The 12,693-nt window shown below is 39.7% G+C and overlaps 2 protein-coding genes across 2 annotated transcripts in view; one reads left to right on the forward strand and one right to left on the reverse strand.

Moving 5' to 3' along the window:
* The first annotated feature begins 425 nt into the window (after positions 1–425).
* bri3 (brain protein I3) lies at positions 426–6,177 on the forward strand. The gene is made up of 3 exons (XM_034219829.1): positions 426–1,008; positions 1,917–2,025; positions 4,803–6,177. Exons 1-3 carry the CDS (start codon positions 864–866, stop codon positions 4,933–4,935), a joined length of 387 nt encoding a protein of 128 aa, XP_034075720.1. The 5' UTR covers positions 426–863; the 3' UTR covers positions 4,936–6,177.
* A 4,609-nt stretch (positions 6,178–10,786) lies between these two features.
* LOC117548690 (brain-specific angiogenesis inhibitor 1-associated protein 2-like protein 1) overlaps positions 10,787–12,693 on the reverse strand; it is a 33,345-nt gene continuing 31,438 nt past the window's right edge. The window contains exons 13-14 of the mRNA XM_034220095.1: positions 11,833–11,882; positions 10,787–11,741 (exon numbers count right to left, since the gene is read on the reverse strand). Of these exons, the coding sequence (XP_034075986.1) occupies positions 11,669–11,741; positions 11,833–11,882 (123 nt within the window). The 3' untranslated portion in view covers positions 10,787–11,668. The remainder of the gene's footprint in view (positions 11,742–11,832; positions 11,883–12,693) is intronic.

Raw genomic sequence — 12,693 nt, forward strand, 5'->3', positions numbered from 1 at the left:
TGATAAGAATTTCGACTGCTGCTAATTTCAACAAATCATAATATTTTATATTTCCTGTTAGTCACTCACTTGTATCCTCCGCAAATCTGCCAGCATTCTCTAAATAAATCTGAGCATGTAAATCTAATATTATGCAACATTAAGGGTTACCCACGTATAATGAGGACAGCAATTATGTAAGTCACAATGTGAACAAAGTTTAACCAGCACACACGACGAGGTATGCTCAACTCAATCTGTGAACCATTTACCTAAAACTAGTATAGCATAGCGCGTAGACTGTGTACACCGGTAGGACCATGTTAAAAACCAGTGTGTGGAGGTAGTGGAATGTGTGCTGGCTCTGCAGTGCACTGCATGCACCGAGCTTTTATTTGTATGCACTGTCGCTTTAAGAAGCCTTTGAGTGCGCAGAGGCGCTACAGCAGCTCATCACATGATTCTCTTCTCTTGTGACAATCCAGACAGAAAGGAAAAGCCTTCCTGAGTTCAGCTGAGTTACACGGGCCGTTGCGATGACAGATTCCTGTTGTTTTGGTACGAAAGGACCAACTTCGAAGAGGGAAATGGAGTTAAGTTAACCATTACCTGACCATTCCTGTCTATTTAGTGGACATTTGGTAAATACTTGGGGTTGTTGCGCCGCCGGGGACAAAGTTGGCGCATGGAGAGGGACGAAGTTTCATTTTTGCGCAGCGTCTTTTTCTTTGTTTTTGTTGCAACTGCGTTTCAACGAACGTCACACGGCTTTTCGGACAACTAACGACAAGTAACCGGAGTTCAGTTTTGACCTTTTCCACTGTGGTTGAAGTGAAGGCTACAAGACAACAAGACAACTTGGGGTCGCATCACGTTGTGTTGAGATGGTGGACAGCAAACCTCTTCTCCAGGACAGACCCCCCTCCTACAACACCGTCCCAGGGGCTTACGAGTATGCCCCTCCGCAGAGCAGCTATGGGGCTATCCCGCCACCGGCCCCGCCGCCCTACCAGTACCCCGCCGGACAAGGCAAGTAGCCCCGTTTACGGAGCACACGTTCATGGTCCACATTTACCCCGGACGGTAAGAGAGGGCTCACTGCTGCCCACTTCCGTCTTCGTTTAAAGGAAAGCTTTGACCTTGTTTTGATTTTGCTCACAGTCTGTGCGTGTTTTTGTGTGAAGGTGTCAACATTTAAACCAAAGATATCAAGACTTTAACAAAACAAATACCCTGTTTGAGTAATAAGTTTCGTTTATCAGGTGCTACAAAGTTGCGCATGCGCAGTATCCCGATAGCGATGTCTGGCATTTGTGTCTGAAATGTTTTTTTTGGGTGAATGAAAATATGCGGCTTTAAAAGTCAGTCGATAAACCATGTTTGGATGTTTTGAAGGCAGGATTTTGATATGACATTAGATTAGATATGTAAGCTATGCAGTTTTGGCACGGTGCAGCACTAAAAGTTGTTCTATTGTGGCCCCAGCCCTTAGGCTACAGTACGTGTCTGATTTACATGACGAAGGCTGTCATATGACTGATTGTATAAGAGCTGCAATGACAAGGAAGTAACTCTTTCCTAAAATGAAGATTGCTTTTCTTGTTTCCTGTGTGATGAAACACATGTTCTTTGTATTTTGTATGTATTTAAATACCCTGGTTCTGCCACTGAAAAGGGATCATTATTTTAAAAAAAACAGTGTATTTGTACAGCGACAAGTGGTTGTGGTATCAGTGTTTATTGTGTTGCGGAGATATCACAACAGATGGACACAGGTGGAAAAAAAATCAATATAACCTCAGTCAGGGTCATAATCACGTAAACTCTCCTCCAAACACACTCATAACAAAGTCACCTTAAACATGTTACGGTAATAGTTAATGTTGTGATTTACTCTGAATGTCCATATTAACATGTGTGCGTGCTGTCCACTACAGGATACCCATCAGCCCAAATGGGCCCTGCCATAGCCCAGCAGCCCTACCCCGCGTCCTACACCATCATACATCCGTCTGTGGTGGTGGTGGGAGGCTGCCCCGCCTGCAGGTGAGAACACACACACTATGGGTGGCAGATATAGACCTACAAAATATGACACTTTAGGGTATTTTTATGATAATTCCAGTCTTGGTGATATGATACTGTATAATACTGAAAAGTTGTATTGTTCTATAGCTCAGCAGAGTTTGCTTTCAAATATAAAATAACAAAAATGAAAAAATGATCTCTTAATGATCTTTTATTTGTAAACAACAACAGTAACTCAGAGTGAGATCTATATTCTCTATAAAACATAAGCCTAAATAGAACATACAAATAAAATCAACACTAATCTAAAAGGCACGTCTAAACAGTTTCGAAGTACAAACAAATATACAAAATAATCTTTGTATCTTCAAATGTCAATATATATGTAACTGGTAATAAATATGAAGTCATTACGGCAGCCAGAATAATGCAATTTTCACAATATTTTAAAGAAAAATCCTATTTAAAAACTCCACACGTATATTATCGTTAGGGTGGTGAACGCTATGTGTCACCACCCTAACACACATGCATATTATTAGCGTGTATAATACAGTATATAACTGACAGTGATGAGCACATGGTTAAACATGTGCTCTCTGTGACTAAGTGGGATCTGAGTATTTAGTAGTTAGTTCATTCAGAGTATAAAAGTCCTAACTTCCTGTGCCTAATTATTGTTCTATCTGCATGTGTACCTTCATTGTCTCTGTGTGTATGGAATCAAGCCTACAGTTTGACCTAATGTTAAGCAGAAGTAACTTTCAATTTTGAAAGATAGATTCACTGTGCCTTAGTCAACATCCTGTCAGTCAGATGACAACGGCCTCAAACATGTGACAGAGGGAGGGAGGGGGGTTTATAAAAACATCCATTGGTGGAGTCGTAAAATAATGGGATAGAATTGCTCTGTAGTAAAAGTCCTGCATTCAAAATGTAAGTATTACCATCAAAACATATTTAGAGTGCCAAAATAAATGCGTACTCACTTTGCAGAATGACTCATTCCCGAATATTTTTTTTAATATTATTTTGAATTGATCAATACTGCTAGGTAGCTGTTGAATTGAACCAGTGCATTAATAAAGTTTTGTCTACATCTTTTATAGTAATTGATAAATAATTTGTTGATTATGCTTTTTATTATTAAATGTTAATCTTCAATTTTTTATTATTTAGTAAAAAGTAGAATGTGTGGATTTTTGTAGTGGAGTAGTATAAAGCAGAAGAAACAAAACATATCTATACACGACTTTACCAATGTTTAATAATGTGTTGAGTTGTAATACAAAAATAAATAAAGGTAGCTCCCTGATACTCTGTTATAAAATACACAACATGTATAACAGACAGAAGTGGCCGATACAGTTTAAGTCTTCATTTTGCATCATGGCCATGATTCCTCGGTCAGTGACAGTTCCTGATACCAGTGAACAAACAAAGTGTGTAAACAACGTGGCACACCAAACACTGTCAGCTGCTTGCCGTATTATTAGAAGCTAACATGATTTAAGGAAGGTCAATCAAAGGTCTTCACTTCTGCAGGATCTAATTTTGTTAGTGCAATCAAGGCGGATATATTAAGATTATTTATATTTGATATACATAGCATTAGCAGTAAGAGCTTTTCATTTCCCACCTCTTTAAGGTGTAGCTTCATACACAGCATTTGTTAATTCTCTCGAGCAGATCTACTGGTGGACGTGGTGCAGTCATGGGACTCTGTGTTCACCGTGACTCTGGATTAAAGCTTCAAAACAAGCTGCTTCATGTCCTGACAAACATGAGGCAGCTGTTTTCTCATGTCACGGGGCAAAATCCTTTCCTAGATGGTCCTTTATTTTCTCTTCTTTATTTTTTAGAAGCACCAAAAGCCAAAATTCTTTGAACGTATTCAGCTGATGTAGTTTTATGGTGAAAGATGTGAAATTGTCGAAGCAGAGTGGGGGTTTCTGGAAAAACATCCCCTACGTCCAACGTTATAATCACTTTTGAAGCAGACCTGATTACATTTTCCTAACAGCAGTTCACTGAATAATTATCTCTCGATTGTTAAGGCTGCTTCCCTGATCCATGCATGTTGGAAGTAGGGGCATTTTTGCCAGCACCCTTCTCTCTGCTTTGACAATTTCATATAATAATATTTCCAATATGGCCAATATTAATACTTTTATAATAATAAAGGGAACATTATTTAAAGTTGCGTGTTTATTCAGTGTAAGAAATAGATGAACAACTTAATAATCTAATAACTGTGAATGCGTAGCTACTGACAGCCATGTCAGATTGAGACCAGCTCCTGTAGAAAGACATCTAAAAGGTCCTCCATACCCTACAGAGGAGAAACAAACCTAGACTAAGAGAGACACAAAATGACAAAAAACAACAAGTCTAAAGCTTTTTTTTATTTCTTTTTTTATTTGGTTGTTAAATGATTATTTTTTGTATTGTGTGTCATTTTGTGGTTTTATGTCTCTTTAATGGTTGTTGCATTTTCTCAGTGTTCTTTTTTCCTTTACTGTCCTTTTCTACTTTTTCTTTGTTTCTTTTTTGTTTTTTTTATATGGTTTCGGTTGTTTCTGTGTATTTGCGTTTGTTTCTATTTGTAATTTATTTTCTGGCTTTCTATTGAGATACTTTACCGGTCACTTCATATAGAAATTGAGATCCAGGTGTCTTCAGCTTCTCAGTTATCAAACCCAAGAATATTTATTTCCCATTTAAAAATCCTGCATCTGTGCTTCTTTTTTTGACCTTCGCTCCTTACCAACACCTCCTGTGTGCTTGTGTTACAGAGTGGGGGTCCTGGAGGATGACTTCACCTGCCTGGGGATCCTGTGTGCCATCTTCTTCTTCCCTCTGGGTCTCCTCTTCTGCTTTGCACTGCGCCAGAGAAGGTGTCCCAACTGTGGCGCCACCTTTGGTTAGAGGGACCAAACCACGGCCCTTGCAGCTGCTCCCATGCACGCACGCACGCACGCACACACACACACACACGCACACACACGCACACACACACAATCCAGCATTTCTGTGTCTTTACTTTGTTTTTCTTTCTTAATATTGCACATTTGCTGTTGCCGTTATGTACAATGAAATGATCAAGATGATATTACCATGATGTTTTATTACAGGCACATGTACAAATCTATGTTCATCTAGTTGAGGATGTGTTCTAGCAGATGTTAGTGTCCAGCTGTTGTCAGTGCCTTCACTACATGCCGAGTGATCCTCAGAGATTCCATCAGTCGTGATTTCTCCTGTAGATTTGGCTCAGTTGTCCAAGGACCTGAGCAGATTCCTTTATGTTTTTCAAGCCAGAATTAACTGAGAAACATGACTTTTCTTTTTCCTTTTGTATTCGCTGGCACACTGCATACATATTTGTGTGCTTAGTTACATTGTACTCAACAAAGCATCCATGTAGATCACCGATGTATCAGCTTTTTCCAGAAATGTAAACCTTTTTTTGAGATGTTTGTTTTTGGCTTAGGGGAATAACATGGGTTTTTGAGGAAAAAAAAAAGCATACATGTAAAGATCCTTGGAACGTGAACTGTCCCGGCTGAAACAATGGACTTGTCTCAGACATTTTGTCTCTTTTTGTTGATGTCATTTCTTGGGGCCATATTTGCACGGAAGGTTTGTTTGATGATTATTCTGCTGGGTTGTGCTTTTCCAGGGCCAATGCAGACCTCAGGTACATACAATCTGAAACGCCCTCGACTTTACAACCTCAATCACTGTTTGACTTCGGACTTCTGCCTACTTTAAGAAGACTCTTTTGTCAAAGCGCAGACTTCTCCTTTAATATCCAGAGTTTCACTTCAAGGATGCATGCTGGGAGAAAAGCTCAAGACATCTCTCAATAATGTGTATAATCTCTGGATTTCGATTTTAGTACTCTGTGACAAGTCACCCTGCCCCCCCCCCCTAACCAGACAATCTATGGAGAATGTCTTCGTCCCTGTATCTGAAGTGTATCCGTGTCTGTCTTCCATCACAGCGAGATGTTATATAGCTGTCCATGGCAGTAGAAAAGGAGATGGAACTAGGTGGTGGGAGTGGTTTAAAAAATCTTCTTGCTTTAGAAAACACACTACACACGCTCTTATGATTGAGGTTCTTACTTTTTATATTTGAGTTACTGTAATTAAAAAATGAATGCGACATGTTTTTGTCTTCTTGCTTGATTTGATTTTTTTAACCTTGAATGAACATAAAAGGGGCCCTATTGTGCTTTGTTGGGTTTTCCATTTACTGTAGTGTGGAATATTGTTTTTTGTGCATGTAAATGGTCTGCAAAGGGTAAAATCCCAAAGTTCCTTCTAGAGGGAGTTTCTTAAACCCCAATCATACCTTTGTTTACTTCCGTAACATAGTCCTGCAAAACTCACGCTTCTATTGGCTATCCTCCAACACATTGTACACGATTAGCTAAGGGGCGGGACATCTGTAAGCGGTTGACACATCATAACAGAGCCAGCCAGCTAACCAATCAATGCAGCACCTCTTTTCACCCTCTTGTCTGAAACCAGAGCCAGGTGCTGCAGCACAGGCAATATGGAAAAAATAAGAGCTTTTTGAACATTAAAGCATGGAGACATGTCACACAAAATATAAATATCAACCTGAAAATTAGCACAATATTACGATTAAAGTCGTAGTTTCATAAGTAAATTGAGAAGCGGACTTGGAGGAGATTGTCTCCTTTCTGCAAGATGAAATGGCTGGTTCTGGCCGACTACATTACATTGCATTTAGCTGACGCTTTTATCCAAAGCGACTTACAATAAGTGCATTCGACCAACAAGATACAAACTTGAATAAAACAATCCGATAAGTAGGGGAGACCAGGGACAGTTGCAACACGGGTCGGTTGTAACCATAGACTGTAGGTTGTAACACCTTCAATATCTCCAATCACAAACAAGCTACAGTGATGAAACTCACTCTGCACATGCGCAGTTAGATGGTAAGATCGCTGAGAAAAAAAGGAGCCACGTTTGAATTTCTTGCGTAAGATATCAGCATGCAAAAGTGTGTTTCTGAGGTAAAATATTAACTAAAATTATATGATGTATTTTTTGGATACTGTCTTGAGTTCAAATGTCTAGGAATCCAAACTAGTAAATTCTACAGAAAAGGTGGAATCTGGGTGATACAAATCTGCTGAAATATATTCCTTCTAAAAACATCTAAAACCTGTTAAATAGCAATAACTAACTCTTAACTTGATGAATCCACAACAAGTAGAGCTTAAAGTATTTTTATTATTTTTATACTTTATACAAAGCTTATTTGTACAGGAATGTCACTGGTGTTACGTGTTACCAGGAAGAAGAGTAACACCAGTGACGGTAACACCAGTGACCATTTGGAGAAAACACTACAATTTTAACAAAATGGCTGCAATGTGGCAATATGGCTTCAGCAGTGACGTGCACAGGTGGCACAGGTACGGGCCACGTACGGGCTAATGTTGCCCGGGCAACAACCCGTTTGCCATTTTTGTCCGACCTGCCCCTCTGGAGAGAGCGAGAGTTTTTGTTGTTTTCTATTGTGACCGAATCATTATGATAAACCCACAATTAGTATTGTAGCGTCTCACTGCGATAAAAACACAACTTGTCACCGCTTTCATCTGCCTCCAGTCACGTGACTTTGTTTACAATCTGACAGCTGGAAGCAAAGGCAAGCCCTCCGAGTCCGGCCTCATATGGCTATGGTGATCACACCAAATGGCGTTAGAGTATAGGGGACAAACCAGGGGACTTTACTTCCTCTTGACAGTGTAGGTTATTTACAACAAAAAAAACTAAATATAGCCTATTTGTTGTTATTGTGCTTCGGTCTTTCTGTGTCTTTTCATCTGCTCCGTGAACTCCCTCAATGAGGCCGCTCACTCTCTTTTCTTGATTGCCCTCTCAGAGAACACTTCACTGTCCCGCTTCATTGTAGGATTTCTGCCACGTCTCTACTTTAGTTTGACCATCTCTGTTATTAAGTTATGGAATTCTAAATAAATAAGTAATGAAATACCTTACCGTTATTACGCTCATAAAAAAATATAAGAATAATGCGTATTGAACTGGTTTAATTAATTCGTGATTTTATTTAAGGTAGCCTAATTAGTTAGAAGCCCTATTTTATCAGTAGCCATGTCTGCCGAGCAGTTACAATGCCAAACTACATTAAAACAGAATTGTCCCCATTTTTCTTTAATAGTTACTAACATTAGATATTTTAATGAGATATGGACCGCAAAAAATGTGCCTGAATAACGAATTTAGCAGTTGGACATGAAAGTCAACTGAGTGTCACTTGCAATGACAGTGTTGTGCTTTTATTACATTACATTACATGTCATTTGTTGACACTTTTATCCAAAGTTACTTACATACATTCAGTACTGTGGATAATCCCCACAGGAGTAATTTGAAGTGAAGTGTCACCAGGGAAACAATGACATGCTGACTGCAGTGGGACTTTTGTATTGTATTGTAGCCTTTATTTAACCAGGTGAAAATCCCATTGAGATCAACAATCTCTTTTTCAAGGGAGACCTGCAGCAGACTTGAACTTCCTATCCCCAGATTCGAAGTCCAGCACACTACCCACTGAGCCACAGCCACCTTATTTTATATCATGAACCTTTTACATTAAAAACAAGGGGGGGATGCCCTTTTTCCAGTTTAGAGCAATAGCCCCTCCAAATGTCTGCATGTCCCTGGGCTTCAGTCAATATCAAAATCGTTTAACTCTTCAATACAATACATGTTCCCATTCAAATGTTCACCCCTAGGGCTATGCAATGAGTAACACTAATGACAGACTTGAAAGACGCATGTACAATTTGAAGATAAAATGACACCTTTAACAAACAAAGTAAGAAGTATCTGACTTTCCTTATGTCTGTGTCCACTGCACTGCCTCAAATGATCTCTTGTTACAGGAGGCACTTCAGAGACAGTACATTATTTCAAAATAAAAGCGTTTTGTGTAGCAGTAACACCAATGACGTAATTTTGGGTGACTGACATTTATTTGATATTATTAATAATAATTTGCGTTTTTTTTACCATTTCAGTGTTATATTTAATGCTTGTAATGTTATGTAAATATAAATTTGATTTATTTATTGAAAAAAAAAATCTTTTAAATTAAAACTATAGGCTCCACTTCCATGTATGATCCTTGAACTTGGCATTTTAAATAAATTGCAATTTACGTATAAAACCATTTTTTATTTAGTACCATTGCAAAGACAATCTCTATTTATTCAACATATATAATGAATGTGAGTATTAGGTCAACGTCATGTATTTTGGTGTCTGCAAAAGTAAGTGACAGCACTTCCACCTTTTCTGTAGAATGACCCTATTATTAGAATCACTGTTTTGTAAGCTACAAATATAACTAGCTAAATATGGGTCAAGCTAGCAACCAGGCAGGTTCACAGGGGGTGGAAGCAAGACTGGTGGTCCTGGGACGGTTGTAACGGGACGGTTGTAACATGGCACATTTACAATGATGGCTCATATGCTTGAATGATCAATTGTTCATTCAAGCATACAGTTGTATTGTTGGTTGGTGTGCATTGTCCCTGTAAAAATAAACAGAATAACATACTGTACAGTAGGCCTAAAGTGTGTGTGTGTGTGTGTTTACAGTATGCCAAATGTCAGAAAGAGGAAGACAGACAGGGGAGTGCCACTTGCTCTGCTGCAGGAGGGCCTCAAATGAAGTTGAGAAGGACAAATCATTCAGGGAAGTGGCAAAGTCCCTGGATATATGGCATGTCACCCTGTACCGGTTCCATACAAAGAGGCTGAGGTTGGAGAGTCAGGGATCACAAACACCCCCAAGAGTAGGCTACTAGACACCAAAGAAGGTGTTCTCAACAGAGCAGGAGATGCTTTTGAGAGACTACCTGATGGAGGCAGTTGATTTATATTATGGTCTCAGCTCAAAGGAGGTAGGTCTACATAATTAAGGTAGAAGCACCTCTCAGAGAACAGTTTAATCCTTCACAGAGGATGATGCTGTGTGTTTCCAACCTGTACTTATTTCATAAAAACATCTTAAATACATTGTTTCAGTAGCTGACATATTGATAATGTATAATATAGCAAAAATGGCTATCCTATTGTAAATGTTTTTTTACTTATTGGGGAAAAGCCCAAAAAGTGTTGCAACTGTCCCTGGTCTCCCCTACATCAGGTTTCAGTTTTCAGTCTGCGCCGGAAGATGTGTAAGCTTTCTGCTGTCCTGATTTCAATAGGGAGCTCATTCCGATTCGATTCCACTACAAGGCTATCGTTCGACTCCTTCTGGATCCAAAGCCTTGATTACAAGTCTCATCGTTTCTTGTGAAACAACAAATCCCCTTTGAACAGCTCGTAGATGTAACCAACGATAGCCTTGTAGTCGGCCAGAACCAGCCATTTCTTCCTTCAGAAAGGAGACAATCTCCTCCAAGTCTGTTTGGTTCTTTCTTCGAAATAATAGACATAATTTCTTGCACAACCTATTCAAAGTTCTAATACTTATGATAATCTGATGCTGATGTGCCAAAAGATTAAGTATTTAGTTATTTGAGAAACCTAAACTAAAGTAGGCCTACTGCTTCACAAGATGCTCCACATTCCTCATTGTATTGCAGGACGCTGCTGTTGTCTCCTTCTCAAGTCACTTATATGCTTTTACCTTTCATATAAACAAGAGATGCACAATAACAAGTATTCACCTTGGTCATGATAACACACTTAACAGCAAGTTGAAGAAATACATCTTTATTTTTCATACAGCAAATTCTATTAAGGTTGTAATGTGGGCCAAACAAGTGTACACACTGTTCTTTAAATGATGTGTGTAATGATGAAAGCAGGAATGCCTGCACTGTCAATGTAAAGAAGAAGTGATTGTCCACAATGTTAGGATTACAACAGGTCAATTATATTTTTACAGTCGTTATGTTTGTGTCATTAAGGCAAAAGTCCTGTCTCCACATTTTCTAGCTCCACAAAAAAAGTTAAGTTGGATGGCAAAGGACAATATTTATAGCATCTGTTAACAACAAATGTATATACAAAGATCACTAGTGTGCCTTTTTTTGGATGCATCTCTTTAAAGGTCTCTTCTAGGATGCAACATTTCCATGAGGACCTGACGGTGAAATGCAGAGGTCCTACAGTACATTCTTCTACTATCCTATGGCAACAGAAAATATTTTTCTAACAGTCATTTTGACGATGAAAAAGCCACATCAACAGCATAAATACATTGCAGTATTTTCTTTGAGCATTTGTATTCATCCATTTCTCAAGTGCAGGTAACAATGTGGTCTTTTAAACATCACCACCACAAACAGAGGGACAAAAATAGACATAGAAAATATAGATATATATCTTAAATATATGAGCATTCGTTCTGTTGAATTAAAACAGTCCCAAAATTCTTCCATGTGAGAGTTTTTGCAGCAGTGAGGGGATCACAGATTCAAATGGCATTTTCTTTTTTTTCTCAGTGCTGGCCAAGTTCTGTCTCAGTTTAGACTGAGGAAAAGCCTCTGGACAGTGGAGGCAGGGCGGAGCTGTATGGACCGGGTGGAGGACACAGGAAGTTGTGAGGATGGACGGTGAGTGGAAATGAGGCCCGGTCAGATGGACGGTGCGGAGCGGTCGTTGGTCACGGTTGGACGTAGCCGGACTGTGGCGAATGGGTTCCCTCCCCTGTGGAAACGCAGCATGAGATGAGTGATGAGTGCATGTCTGAGTGAGAGGGAGGCAGATTATGGCGTTCATGTTTTAATTTGTGACTCACGCGAGGTAAGCAGGCTGACCAGGTCTCGAGGTGCCATTAGCCTGCGATGCCTGTAAAAGAAACAGTCTCATTATTACTTTTTCCACTGTATAAAACATGTATAACCCTGACACTTTAGCACTAGGAATACTATCCAGGAATACTAATCCACTTTCCCCCTTTTTTGAGTTAATTATAACCCAACACACACATTCTGGTTTGCTGAAGGACATACTGGATGAATGGATAAGCGTGGGAAAGGCAACATGCAGTGTCATATCACAAGGCAGTGTTTGGAATCTGGACCTTCTGGAAATTCAAGTCTGTTCCACAGTCAACCACATTTAGTTTCCTCATGATGAGCCAAAGAGACGCGTTGTGTAGGGCAGGGTTTACCTCTGAAGAAGAGGATTGTTGTTCAAGATGGTAGAAACTTTTAAATTAGGTAATTATTGAGATCATCCTATTTCAAGCAGGAGAGACTTAGTTGAAGTTGATAACATTTGTATTGCCGTGTGCGCAATAGTGTTTTTGGAGATTAGACCCCATCATACTGTGATGAATTAGGGGGGAGGGGAAGCCGACTAAAAAGAGAAACCCCACCCTGATGAGGGTTCTTCTGGGCTGTCCTGCCTTGGATCTGAACAGCTGGAGGTGAAGGAAGTGGAGGAGGGTTGCATCAATTCTCCTGAACGATGCTGGGAGAGAAGAGCGGATTTAAACGTTTTTCCTGGTGTGGCTGTGGGAAATAAGACGCAGCCGATTGGTTAGCTGGGGTGAGTTGCGCCTTTTGCTAATTGAGAAAGGGGGCGGGTGAGTGCGGGAGAATTGTGAATGAGAGCATGGGAACCAGTCTTCCTGAAATAATTTACGCTGAGCATC

Source organism: Gymnodraco acuticeps, unplaced genomic scaffold (genome assembly GCF_902827175.1).
Source record: "Gymnodraco acuticeps unplaced genomic scaffold, fGymAcu1.1, whole genome shotgun sequence".
Classification (NCBI taxonomy): Eukaryota; Metazoa; Chordata; class Actinopteri; order Perciformes; family Bathydraconidae; genus Gymnodraco; species Gymnodraco acuticeps.

What these genes read in the sequence shown, in the direction of transcription:
- bri3 (XM_034219829.1), top strand. Translation starts at nt 864, where the DNA reads ATGGTGGACAGCAAACCTCTTCTCCAGGACAGACCCCCCTCCTACAAC. An exon ending in CCAGTACCCCGCCGGACAAG is followed by an intron (nt 1,009 to 1,916) that starts GCAAGTAGCCCC and finishes TGTCCACTACAG; the next exon opens with GATACCCATCAGCCCAAATG. An exon ending in GGAGGCTGCCCCGCCTGCAG is followed by an intron (nt 2,026 to 4,802) that starts GTGAGAACACAC and finishes CTTGTGTTACAG; the next exon opens with AGTGGGGGTCCTGGAGGATG.